Genomic DNA, 13,894 nt, shown 5'->3' with positions numbered 1-13,894 from the left:
CCGGACTGTCCGGTGCACCCGACGACAGAAAGCTTCTGCTTTCTGTCCAACGGCTAGTTTGGGGTGTGGAGGCTATAAATACCACCCCAACCGGCCATTCTCATGTGTGGGAGCCCAAGAAACATACCAAGGCATATTGTAGACATTTCCAAGTGCTCAAACACCCAAGTGCTTAATAGAATCACTCGGTGATTAGCGTAGGTGCTTTGTGAAGTGCTTAGGTTAGTTAGACCGCATTAGCGCTTGCTCTAGGTGAATCCTAGTTAGTTGAGTGAGTTTTGTAAAACCACACAACCCCTCGGCTCTTGCGTGAGTCGTTGTAATTGTACCGAGTGGGGCGAGAGTCTTGCGAGACCGTGACAACCGTGTTTGTGTCACGGCCGCCACCGTGTACCGGAGGGAACGAGGCCCGCGGCGTTTCGGCCGGAAGCTCGATAGTGGAGACGGCGGGGAGCGTCCGAGAGGAGCCGGAAGCGGAGCACCACTTGCACGTGGAGAAGGCCCGCGGCTCTCTACGGAGTTACTCGACTGTGGTGCTTGGCCCTCGCGTGGGCTTCCCTTTGCGTAGGGGCACCAACGAGGAGTAGTCGGGACCTTGCGTGGTTCCGGATACCTCGGTAAAAATACCGGTGTCATCCACGAGAGTTTGCTTCTCTACTTAGCTCTTTACATTCCGCACTTATATTAAGCATTTAAGTTTCAATCTTGTAGTCATACTTATTTAGTGTAGATTGAAACTTAGCCTTTGCGGTAGAGATAGCAACACTTAGACAAAACCTAGTTTGCACATTCTAGTCTTGATTATTTGCATAGGTTTTGCTCTAAGGATTTAATTGTGGCCTAGTTTAGTAAAAGTTTTAGAAGTCCTAATTCACCCCCCCCCTCTTAGGCGTCACCCGTTTCCTACAGAGGCATGCAATGCGATACCCCTAGGGCGTGGCATGCTCTAGAATGAGAACGAGCCAAATCAAGTTTTGTAGAAACAATGCAACATTACCCCCACTAGGGCATGTCCTCCCACTAGAGGCAGTAGAGGACAAGCCTAGCAAGATTTCGATGCTACTTGACATGTCTCACTATCAAAGTTGCTACAGAAAGTGCTAGAGGCAACTATTCTGGCAAACAAATGTGCTAGTGATGCCATGATTGTACTACAAAGCAAAATGCACCAAATCAAAGAAAGAAGTTGCTATCCCCTACTATGACACCATGGTACTGAACATACCCAAAAGATAATCTATTATGAATGATCCAAGGGCGCATGTTGGATGTACACTAAACCTATCTATAGACTGGTACTAGCATGAGGGTAATTTAGAGAGGTTTGGACCATGAAGCATGTAATACCCTACAACCACTTATGTCTGGTGGATTGATAAATACAAAAGTGGATAGTGTGGATAGTATTACAAACTCAAGTACAACTAAGCACCATAACCGTCTAGCTTATCCTCTTTTCTCATGCAAGGTTTTTGATGAGACAACAGGTGCAACATAAGCGATGTATGTGAAGCACTCTTTTTACTACCCTTTTTCCCACTATGTTTATTGGGGGTTAATGAGTCATACACATAGCATAGATTTGGCCAAGGTGGCATGTTGTAACCAGAGTCAAGAATGGTGACCAAATCAATGAAGAGAGTACATTATAACTTGAATTTATCTCAGCCACCTTTGCTATAAATACGACGTCGTTTTCATCTGTTGTAACCACAAGTAAGAGAAAGTGGATACAAAGAACTACTTCCCTCCACTTTATGTGCTTGTTCTGCCTATGATGTGTATTGTTGTGTACATACTAAGAACTTGATGTCTATCAATGCTCACTAGTATTTTCTATTGATAGATCTTGTACTTGTTTTCTGACTTTTCGATTTGCACAAATTGACTTTTGATTGGCTAGCCCCACTATGTAAAAAGTCAAATAGTAGACTACACAACTAGTGATGCTAGAACGATCCACATCTATCATAATAGTTCATAGACACATGTTATATAAATGCATCTCTGCTATTGCTATTTCCCCCCCACCAAGGGCAAAGGGTTAGCGGAGAATGAGACTTGTTTGTAATTACTCATTGGTATAGGCACATGTAATCTAGCTACGTTTATAATTTAATAGAGATGGGCTTTAGCAAAGGACGTATATAATTTTATATCACATCACAGACGTGTGTATGATTTGTTAACCAAGTACAAGTTGAGTTAGTAGAGACTCATTTTGTCTGACATGTTTGTAATAAGGTATAATATTAGTGACACGACTTGCACTGCAGATGTATGTTTTGGAGATGTGTTTGTAATATTTGGAAGTATAGCAGACACACATTGACCAGCATCATTGATATCTAGGAGATGGTCACAGACTCATTTTGTTGAAGACGTGTTTGTAGTAACCGGAAAGCTCACTTATTGTCAAAGTTGAAGATGTGTCTGTGGCAACGAAGAACAGTAACAGACCTCACATAAGTCTAAATAAACTGTAATGAACTTGTGAACTTAATAGAGATGAACTTGTATCTCTAATAGAACTGTGATGAACTTGTGAACTTAAGTCTAAAAATGTGATTTTATTACTAAACATGCCCTCTGCAAGTTGTAGGTCTTATTGTATTGTGTTGGATTGTACCAAAATTATTGTGATGTGCCAAATTATCGAATTGCTTGGCTTATTATTCCATTTTCAATTTTTATATGTAGACTATGGAGGATCAAAGTAGCTAGACGTATTTTTGAATTCGTAATTGTGATGGCTACTTAGATGGTCTTAAATCTTCCGTAAGTACTGCAGAGGTAGATATATTGAATATTGTCCATGCATCGACAATGAGAATAAAAAGCAATATTCTAATTCCTTGATAGTCCATGCCCACCTAATCATTTCTCTACTTTTTTAAAGCACCATTTTCGTGCGACTTTCTTCGTGTGTCGTGTGTCCCTCGCTTAGATTTGTTTTTTCTCCCCCTCATACCGCCTAACAAACAAATAAGATAATTGTTATCTCTTGCATGCGCAACCAACCATAGCTTATATTAACCCCAACTTCATATTTGTTTCCTCGTCTCTGTTTCCTTTACCCAAATTCTTCCGAAAGAGGAGGAGACATCGCCTCCGGTGATGCATGGTTGAACAACTGAGGGAGAGGAGGATGTGCTTTAGATCCTGAGTTCAGTTTTGTGTTGGTTATTGGCAAAAAATTAATGAGATATTAAGGTCGATGATAATATATGTATTGCTTGTTTATATGTAATCATTGTGTTCTAATATTTTATAGAATATTTACACCGTCGTAACACAAGGGCATTGTTTGTACTAGTGGGGATTTATGGATGACTATAGGTGTTGAAGCAAGCATGGAGAAAGTGTTAATGATCAGTACCTGTCGTAGGCTGCTAGTCATGATGTCGAGGAAGGATTTCATAAAACTTAGTACTCCCTCCATTCTAAAATATAATTTGTTTTAAACTAATTATATATTTATTAAATAATATATGAATGTAGTTTTCATGTATGTATATATTTATTATCATTTGAATGAATATGGACGAAAAAAGTGAGCTAGAAAGAACTATATTTTAGAACGGAGGGAGTATATCGGTTAGGATTGTGAGGAAGGACTCTGGGGCAATCAGGATCTCAGTGATGTTGGTCTAAGGGAGTGTTTGGTTTATAGGGACTAATTTTTAGTCTTTTTATTTTATTTCATTTTAGTCACTAAATCGCTAAATACGGAAACTAAAACTCGATTTTAATTTCTGTATTTGATAATTTAGAAACTAAAACAGAATAAAATAAAGGGACTAAAAAATTAGTTCCTAGAAACTAGACACCTCCTAACATGCCAACCATCTTCATGTGGTTGAGAATATGGAGAAGATGGTTCATGTCATGATGCCTTAGGCTTTAAAGAGTACACTGGTTAGGAGTTGAAGAAGTGTGGAATATATGAGGACCCCCATCATATTTGAGTTGCAAGGATACTGTTGGGGACTTGTTCTCAAATGCTTCGAATTAAGAACAAGGCAACACAAAGTATTAATGGTTAAAGACCTTCGTCCTTCGAAACATTATCTCCCTTAGGATATAATGATCTTCAGACGAAGGTTATGAAAAACGTACCTTCATCATTTCAGTATAATAATAAAAGTAGAAGCATATGAAATATGTAAAATAACATAAATAATTATATGACATCATTAAGATATTTTTATTATATCATCATAAACAAACTTGAACAATATCAAATTACATTTGTACCTTCGGCTTGAGAGAAGGTGAAAATCCAGGTGACGTGCGAGTGAATACAAGTTAGCGTGAACAGTACATGGGTACTGTTCATCTATTTATAGGCACAGGACATAGCCTGTGAGAAATTACATGCATGCCCTTTATAACTGATTACAATCATGACACAGATTATCGTGGGTCAATCGGTATTTTCATCTTTAAGTTGGTGCCACCCTTCGTCTCAAGGCATGTCACTATGTCGAAGCTCCCCGGATAGTAGCTTTGGTTTTGCTTCTGTGTTGATCTTCCAAAAGTGTTTCTTTTTACAGGACCTTCGGCAACGAAGCAGACCCCCAACAGATACATGTATACACAAAATTGTCCGTTCACTGAAGCTTCTCCAATTGAAGGCCAGTAAGACTGACAAGAGCTTGAAAGAATGTGTAAAATTGCTTAGAGATATGCTTGAGAGAATCGGTAGAACTGCTTAGGAATGTGCTTTTCGAGGGGAACGAGATGCCCGGTACTAGATGTGAGACCAAGAAGATTGTTCGCACAATAGAATTGCAGGTCGAGAAAATTTATGCCTGTAAGAATGACTGCATCCTGTTCCATGATAACAGTAAATAAGCTGTAACTGAATGTCCCCGGTATGAAACCTCACGTCAGATGAAGAAGAAATAAGGGTGAGGACGACGAAAAGACTGAGTCCTAGAGGAAGATACCACTGCTTCGACAACACTATCGCTATACAGCCGGTAGAAGCTCTACAAAAACTGCCTTTTAATTGATAGTTAGATCTCGTACTTGATTTCCTGACCTCTCGATTTGCACATAATTATTTGACTTGGGCCGGGCTGGCCCCCATCCAATGCTGTACTACTGCAGCAGACCACAGACAAGTGTGCGGAGGAGTGAGTGGTCGTCCCCTCAGGCATTCAAGCAACGCTGCAGTGCAGTGCAGCTGCCACCGCTTTGGAACGCCCTTTTCCTTTTGGTCATTTCGGTTGGCAAGTCGTCGGGTAAAGCTACCCAACCGTGTGCTCCTCCATCTGCACTTTGTTCCGTCTCTGCTTTTACATGTCGGAGCGCTGGTGCAGCGGTTCAAAGTGGTCTTCATCTCATCCAAATCGAACGAAGAACTTCACGAACTTTTCTAGGAAGAAAAACGTGGAGTGAATCGGGACTAGATAGAAACACCATCTACTGAAAGTCTCAATGAAGATCGAGTGAGATCTCTCTGAGTAGAGGCCAAAAGAAAAAAAAGAAAACTAGAGCGTACGTCCCACTCACAAGAACTGAAAAGTAAACCAGAGTTTATTTTTGAGAACACGTGCACCTGAAAAATCCTTGCAAAAGATCAAGGCCTCGAACAAGCATGCATGCCACATCTTCGCGTAGGAATCCTGCGGGAAGCTTCACCATTTTGTCGGAGCAAATGAACTGTTTCGTGTCCTGTAGAAATGTAGAATCCCTATGGAACTCTCGCATTCAAGCACGCAGGCCACTAGCGGCGGCGCGGTCATTTACTGCTAGCGTAGCAGCAGTGGCTGCTTTGTGTCTGTAAGCCGGGGTTGGGCTGCGCCTGCGCGGCGAGGCTACTGTACTGACGCTCTTGCGCCACTTCCACGAGTCGGCTGGCGTGCTGGGCAGCGGCGGCAGCAGCGGGAGGACGGCTGGGCGACGGCACAGCCCGAACGGCCACCCGTCGCAGTCCCGGAAGCGCTCCCAGGCCTCGGGCGACCGGCGCAGCATCGGCGGGGACGGGCCTGTCATCATGCGCGGCGACGACGCCGCGGTCGCCGCCCGGCTCGGGCTCGGGCTCGTGCTGCGCGTGAAGCAGCTCTTCACGGAGAAGAACGCCTCGCTCTCGTCGTCCGCGTCGCAGTAGACGTCCCCATCGTCGTCGTCGGCCACGGCCGCCCCCTCCACCACGACGCACGTCTTGGGACTCGACAGCTCGTCGAGAACGGTTCTCGGACCGAGCGGAGCGTACGAGTACGACCAGGCGAAAGCGGAGCTCGACGACGGCAGGGGCAGCGGCGTCGGCGAGTCCACGCTGCACCTGGACCGCCTCTTCATCTGCCGGCTCCTCATCTCGCTGAGGATCACCTGCACAATCATTCATGGAGGGCTTAGCGAATTCCGTGAACGGACCAAGGACTGGATCGGGAGCTACGCGCTACTATACATCATATCAGCCAGTCCTTACCTGCTTGGTATCTCGCGCTTCGTCGAGGACGCTGTCGTCGTCGCTGTCCCCGCCGGAGCTCCACCCGGCGATCCCGACGCAGGGGACATGGCAGTGCGCGTAGGTCTCCCGGATGAGCGACGACAAGGACTTGCAGTAGTGGTTCGCCGCGGGCAGCTTCGGGTGGAACTCTTGCGCCAAGCAAGGCATTATATCACTCGCTCCTCCCTGATCAATCAATCGCACATGGATCGAACGATCACCGATGTGTGCAGGCAGCTACGGATCGGCCTGTTTCTCCCGGCGTTCGTCCGGTCACCGATGAGGAGTGGTAGAGATATAAATGGAAGAGCTCGGTCGCCCATGTGCATGACAAGTGCCCCGTAACTTAAAAAGAGAGGCTTGCAAGGAGAGCCTGTTGGCGTTTGTGGAATTCGTAATCCTTTGGGTTGAAGGCTAAGCAAGAAATACTAGCTCGTAGAGTTTGAGGTGGACATCGGGCGAGAAATTGCGGCGGCGGCGGCGTCAGATTGCGATTGTGTACTCTACTGCTGCTCGGTTGCTACATATTCTCCTATTTCTTTTCACAAATGTAAGCTTGGTTTAGCCAAGTCGAACTATTGTAGATTTTCTAGCAATAAATTATATTATATAAGTTAAAATAAAGGCAGCATGTCATAGAAAGTAGCTTTCGTTCTAAACCCAGTATTGTCATTTTTTGTTGTCGGTCTATAAACGAACGAAGCAAAGATATTAAGGGCTAGTTTATTTTATTTAAAAAAGAAGGAGAAGAACGGGATCTTGCGCCATGTGCGCTATATATCAACCTGCAGGAAGTACTCTTCGCGAATGACCGTAGCAGTAGCAATACAAGTCGAAATAATTCATTGCCATATAGGAATCACTCTCCTGCTGATGACATGTTAAAAACGAATTTTAATAGATCTCCAATAGTTTGATGCGAGAAAGTCCAACATGAAAGGAGGCTAACTACTAGCAGGTGTTCATTGAGCACTTATAACATGCTATTAGCAGGTTTATTGAGATGGACTATAGGATTCCAGTATTCTGTTGAAGATGAACTACTAGCAGTATATACTAATACATATTTCGAGTGTTTGGATTGCAAGGAGATTGTTTTATCAGCCTTAAACAGTACTCCCTCATTTTTTTTTCAAAAAAATGTATTTTTGACTTTATCCTAATGTAAACTATCTTTAAGTTTAGCATATATTAAACTAAATAGCATCACTAATATTTTCATGATCTAAAATAAGGATCACTAGATTTACCATAAAGTATATTATATATTATACTTATTAGGTTATCATGAGACAGCACTATAGCTTTGTTCTCTCACTTTAACATGCACGACTCGTCCCCAGACCCCAGGTACCAAACTGGTACTAGTAGCTTTTACCGGTGAAACGTCGCGGCTGGGATGAACTCGCCGTATTTGACTATGCACACCCAGACCGGCCAGCACTCACCGGTCATGTGATCCACACGCCGAGCCGAGCGCTAGCCGTGCAGCGTACTCATGAATGCGCAACAGTTGCGGCCGCACCAGCGACCGGCGACGAGAGCGACGGCGCGACACCTCAGACCTCGCCGGCGCGTAGGGAAACGCGAAGTGCTCCGGCGGTTGCCGTGGTGGCATCAGGACAAGCCAGCAAGCGCATACTATCATCCTCGTCCTCGGGGCGAGACGACATGCGCTGGTCGTGGCCGTTGTTTTCGCGTCTCTCTTGAAGCTAACGCTAGAACCAACCGCTCACCCGCAGCCCCGAACGCACTCTCTCCTATGTGCCGAGTGCGAGGCGAGGGCCAGACGCAACGACGGAGAGGTCATCGAGCACCGAGGTGCCCCCTTGTCGAGCAAGAGACTTGTTCTGATAGTGGTGTAGTGGTTTGATGTTACTTTCAGGGGCACGGCACGGGGAATCAAAGATCAGGATGCGCAAAGACTTTCTGTCGATGCGATTTCAAGTGCGATTAGGGGATCTGGTTCCAGAAAAGAAGAGCACTAAGGTCTTGTTCGTTTGTGTCGGATTGGTGGGTCGGAACGATTCCGAGCCGGATTGCTTCTCTAATTTATATAAACTTTGATTAGCTGGAACGATTCCGGGCACAATCTGATGTAAACGAACAAGGCCTAAGGACATGTTCGTTTGTGCCGGAATTCACCCATAATCATTTCAGCTGATCCTTATATAAATCGTTCCGGATACCAATCCAGGAGCCGAACATGCCAGACTCGGCGGTAACGGCAGGCACAGTTTTACGCATATCAAATTCTGAGGATACAGATACAGAGCCGTTCTACTTCTGTATGGGATGCTGCCCATGCTTAGCAGTACAGATACGGTCACAAGTTATTCAATACAACACCAACGGCCGCAGCCAACACTTCTTTCTCATCAGCAGCTATCAAAAACAACAGGCATTCATTCAGCTGATACCAAATAAAAAAAACCGTTAGTTTAGCCATCGTTTAAGTGAATGGCTGACAGATGAGACCATTAAATTGGCCTAGAAAAAACAACATTAACTAAACATCTACCGAATAACCACCACCGGCTTTGAACTCCCAGCAGCTGGACTTGACGATGGTGGTTAGCTGATAACAACGGTCAAAACGCCATTTATCACAATGCAACCACCATTGGGATAAGCTGCACGATTTTCAGCAGAGCAGGAATTGCATACTGTTTGACAAACATGTGGTGGTGGTTGTTAAGCATTCAAACTGACCACACTGCTGAATAGCGCGCAACCAGAGCCTGAAATGTGATCATGAGGTTCCATCTATAACCAGCCGTATTTTGAGAGAACAGGAGCCACAGCCCAGAACGACAGAAGCCGACCCGGAATCCGACGCCTGCAGCCCTTCTACCTCTTCTCCATCCCCAGTGACGACAATCCCCATCCCGCTAAGTTCACCCGAAGTGATGGAGAAATAATCGCCACACCTGCATGGGTACAGCAGCTCTAGAGCACCAGCAGCGCTCTCGACGATCATGTCCCCGACTTGGATTTCAGATGCGATGATCTCGATGCTTTGTCTGGATGACTGCAGCTGCTTGTCATAATATGCTCTGGATGTAGGATGTCGTAGGACTTCCCATGCTTTCTGCACGCTAGAAAATTCCTGTTGCTCAGTGGAAGGCACGGATGATGACTCGAGAGTTGTCTGCGCTTTGTCAGGGTGCGTGTTCAGAGCGGCAGACCTGTATGCTGCGCGGATCTCATCGTATGTAGCGTCTTCACTCACAGATAAAACCTCGTACAAGGTCTTCTGAACCGAAATATTGCTGGTTAGAACCATAGTGGGAGCTGGACCACTGTATGCAGGGGTAAAAAAACAGTAAGTGTAAAATATACCCAGCAAATTTTGGTTCTTGGATGTAATATATGCCCAAACAGTTCTTCATTGTGAATGAATATAACGCAATGCATGTTGTCTTCTTTTATTGCAGATTTTAAAATCTAAGGAAAACTCTATTAGGCCTTGTTCGATTATTCTCATCCCATATGAATTGGATAGGATCGGAAGAATTTTGACTTGCTAGGAATTTAAACCTACTCAATCTCGTCCAAAACACATGGATTGAGAATAAAACGAAGTGGCCCTTACGGAAACAGGTCTTGGTTTGAACCGACAAATGCACCCTCTATTTGTATTTGGTCCATCTCTGCTGAGATCATTGTTACAAAGACACACAAAACTTAAATTTTAGTTCAGGAACAGCAAACAAACTAAAAATCACCAACACACCTCAAATCTATTAGATAGATAAAGAACAGGCAGAATCACCACAATTCCCGAACAGTGCCAAAGCCAGGATTTTAACCTTGGGTACTCCCTTGCTAGTGCCTGGTGGGCAGCCGCTCAGACGGTGCCTCCAGCCTATTAGCCACCGCGTGCCGCCGGCCGACGTGCAGGCGCAGCCTAGGCACAGAGGCTGCGCTCGTGCCGCACAACTGTGCCGCTGGGAGCCCGGGACACTGCCGCCGCCACGCCAAGCTCGGTACGCTAGGGTTAGAGATTTAGAAATGGGGATTAGGGATTTGCCTTGCACCCATGACTTGCTCACTCGTGTATTCCGATTTGTCTTGAAAAGGAGTTTGGAAGCAAGATATAATTTGGACTTGGATATTTGGTGGGATAATTTGAGTTAATAGGTACACGTGGACTGCAAGTCTGGAAAATAAATAATCAGATCCAAGCTTTATCTCATTGACTCCGCTTATGTGACTCTCTTACAAAAAAGGCTGAGGCCGTGGAGGTAAAGGATTTTAGACCGATTAGTTTAATACACAGTTTTGCCAAGATTGTCACCAAGATATTGGCTAATAGGCTTGCTGAAAACCTCCCTAAAATGGTTTTCCCTAATCAAAGTGCACTCGTTAATGGAAGAAATATTCATGACAATTCTATGATGGTTCGAGAAACTGCAAAAGCTATTCACAGGCAGAAAACTCCTAGAATCTTGCTTAAGTTAGACATTGGCAAGGCCTTTGACTCAGTTTCTTGGCCATTCCTCCTTGAAGTTCTCAGGCATTTGGGGTTTGGTCTACTATGGCGTAATCTAATTGCTAAGCTGTTGAGTTCCTCCTCTACTCGGGTGTTAGTAAATGGGGAACCTGGAGACTTCATTTGTCACCAGCAAGGCCTGCGGCAGGGGGATCCTCTCTCCCCAATGCTTTTTTATCCTAGTAATGGATGTGCTGAACTCTCTATTTCAAAAAGCAAATGATTTGGGGCTGCTGGAACCTTCGTTAAGAAGGGGTGTGGGGCAGCGTGTCTCTCTTTATGCGGATGATGTTGTGTTATTTGTTCAGCCTAACAGTAATGAGCTGGGTGTGGTCAAGGAGCTGCTAAGGGTGTTTGGCAAGGCATCGGGGTTGATCACAAACATAAATAAATGCAGTATGACACCTATTCAGTGCGAGGATCATATCATTGAGGCTGCTCAGCAGGTGTTACCCTACAATGTTGTTCCTTTCCCATGTAAATATTTAGGTCTTCCTCTCAGTAAAAAAGTTCCCTAGAAGTTCCTTCCTGGAGCTTATTGATAAGGTTGCTACAAAACTTCCTGGCTGGAAGGCTGATAGTCTTAACCTAGCCCGGGGGGGGCAACTTTGGTTAAAGCTGTGCTCACTGCTATTCCCATTTATCACCTCATAGCATTGCAATGTCCAAGATGGGTGATCAAGGCAATAGATAAGATTCGAAGGGGTTTTCTTTGGAAAGGTAGAACTGATATAAGAGGAGGTCATTGTGTCGTTGGGTGGTCTAAGGTCTGCCGACCCATCTCCCTTGGTGGGTTGGGAATTCATAATTTGGAAGTGATGGGATGGTCTTTAAATTTGAGATGGCTTTGGCTCCAGAAAACTGAACCAGATAGGCCTTGGGCTGATTTTGAAATAAAGGTGCACAGATTTGCTACAGCCCTCTTCGCAGCCTCTGTTTGTTCTATTGTTGGAAATGAGGCAAACACTCTCTTCTGGACAGATAAATGGAGTAGAAACACAAACTTTCGTACAATGGTTCTGTCATGAAATTCAAATTTTAACATAGTTACCTTAAAAACTATTGTGAGGGTAGTAAAATAAACCATCCGACATTCAACCATTTGGTCATGATCATGTGACTATAACTGTGTATTTCAGGTTTTCGTCTAACACCATCACAAGACTACACCACATGACTAATATGAAATTTACTTGAACCATGATAGCAACTACATCCTTCTAAGGTTTAAGCAAATAGACAAGCTAAGATCAAACCATCAAGGTTGACATAACACTGGGTCGGGGATTGGGGAGATGGGCCTCGCCTCACCTTCACCTTTGGAGGACCAAGGAGTGAGGACTCGAGTGAAGGTGTAGGGGGATGCAGGGCACAGCCTACAACGTTCTGTTCGCTAGATTTAGCGTTCGGTGTTGTCCTATAACCTATAAGGCTCCAACAGCACGTGCTATTGCATTTGGTCAAATACCGGATGCTACAAGCGTCTGCTAGATATAGAGTGTTCCTGTATGCTCCGGCGCGCTCCCTCCCACCCACGGACCTCACACGTGGCGTCAAGATCTCGCGCTCGCGCTTGAAACAAACAGCCATTGCATGGGTGCCACCACCTGATGCAAAGGGGGAACGGCTGGAGAGAACTGAGTCAGACTACAAGAGACTTGGAGAGGGTCACAGTCTCACAATTTTCTAATAGGAGACAAATAAGATGGTACTATGCTTGCTGAATCAGGCTCATTGAGTGCTACCTCGGGCTCATTGTTTGCTACCTTGGGCATATTGCTTGCTACTATTTCTCTTGCTACATCAGGGTCACTAGGACTAGCCTCGAAAGTAATTGGTGGTGGAGTTACAGTCTTGCTAACTCGTTCCCACAAAGACTTCAAGTTGACCAATTTATGTTTCTTCATTTCTCAATTTTCAGCGCTCTAAGTTCTCTAAGAAAAAATATATATATATATCCCAGTTCATTGCACAATGCACATGCACAAATCAATTGAAAATAGCTTAAGTTAGGGTTAGCGTGCTCGATTTTGCGCAGCAGGAAGGAAATTAGGGAAAATAAGGGATGATGGCCATTGTGCATACCTGTTCCTGGCGTGCTGTTGTGCTGGACACCTAGTGGGTGCTTGTCACGGCCTCGCCCGCTCGGCGGTCAGTGCTCGCCGTGGGCCCTGTAGCGGCTTCGCACCTCGCCGTGGGCCCGCCGTGGACAGGCGCTCGCGCACGACCACGACCACGGCACCGACGAACCGTTCGCCGCGCGCTGCGCAGGCGTGCACGGCGAGAAGGTGGGGAGCAGTGGAGCTGCAATCGCTGCAAACTTGGACTTGCCGTCTTGCCGTACTGTGTTGCTATGGAACCGCCGCCGCACGGGATCGGGGATTGAGGATAGCCTACGACCTGCGTGCGTAGAGGTCTGAAATTTGGAAGAGAAACTAGGAACTAGGGGATGTTTGGTTTGAATAGTCAATCTATTTTAGATGATGTGATATATTATCATTCATGAGTTTATTTCATAAATTTAGTAGAATAAATTTATTTATCGTATTATTACTAAGTATGAGCCTATGAGGAATAAAATTGTGTAAAATAAAATCAACTCATTTCATTCCACAAACCAAATAAGAAATTGAGGAGTGAAAAGATGATAGACTACCTCATTTCTCAAACTAAACATGATGTAATAGGTTGTGTACTGTGATGCCAACATATACATATAAGGTGTACAAAATACAGTGTATTCTTGAGAATATACTATAGCTCTACCCCTGCTCATATGTAATGAACTTCTTCATTGTACTAGTTAAACATTTTAATATCAAATTCATTTTCACCATCGTCCCTATGGTTGCTCATGATAGTGGTACATATAGACCAATTATGGTATCTCAATATAAACACATATTAGTCTATCTAAATTTTCACTTAATTGTAAAAAC

General features: G+C 44.6%; 2 protein-coding genes across 3 annotated transcripts; both read right to left on the bottom strand.

The window, feature by feature from the left end:
- Window positions 1–5,526: 5,526 nt before the first annotated feature.
- On the bottom strand, window positions 5,527–6,666 carry LOC100276620 (uncharacterized). The gene is made up of 2 exons (NM_001150366.1): window positions 6,440–6,666; window positions 5,527–6,339 (listed from the first exon to the last, which is right to left on the bottom strand). The coding sequence occupies exons 1-2, from the start codon at window positions 6,626–6,628 to the stop codon at window positions 5,719–5,721; spliced, it is 810 nt and encodes a 269-aa protein (NP_001143838.1). The 5' UTR covers window positions 6,629–6,666; the 3' UTR covers window positions 5,527–5,718.
- A 2,010-nt stretch (window positions 6,667–8,676) lies between these two features.
- LOC100274479 (uncharacterized) lies at window positions 8,677–13,362 on the bottom strand. 2 transcript variants are annotated; one of them, NM_001365005.1, is made up of 3 exons: window positions 13,041–13,295; window positions 9,649–9,762; window positions 8,747–9,558 (listed from the first exon to the last, which is right to left on the bottom strand). In NM_001365005.1, the coding sequence occupies exons 2-3, from the start codon at window positions 9,744–9,746 to the stop codon at window positions 9,213–9,215; spliced, it is 444 nt and encodes a 147-aa protein (NP_001351934.1). In that variant the 5' UTR covers window positions 9,747–9,762; window positions 13,041–13,295; the 3' UTR covers window positions 8,747–9,212. The 2 variants fall into 2 exon arrangements, with proteins under 2 accessions (NP_001142310.1, NP_001351934.1); NM_001148838.2 differs by having other exon boundaries at window positions 8,677–9,762; window positions 13,041–13,362.
- Between the last annotated feature and the right edge of the window lie 532 nt (window positions 13,363–13,894).

The sequence above is a fragment of the Zea mays genome, chromosome 7 (genome assembly GCF_902167145.1).
Source record: "Zea mays cultivar B73 chromosome 7, Zm-B73-REFERENCE-NAM-5.0, whole genome shotgun sequence".
Lineage (NCBI taxonomy): Eukaryota > Viridiplantae > Streptophyta > Magnoliopsida > Poales > Poaceae > Zea > Zea mays.
The sequence above is the reverse complement of the archived record's forward strand: the minus strand, read 5'-3'. Positions and strand labels throughout refer to the sequence as shown.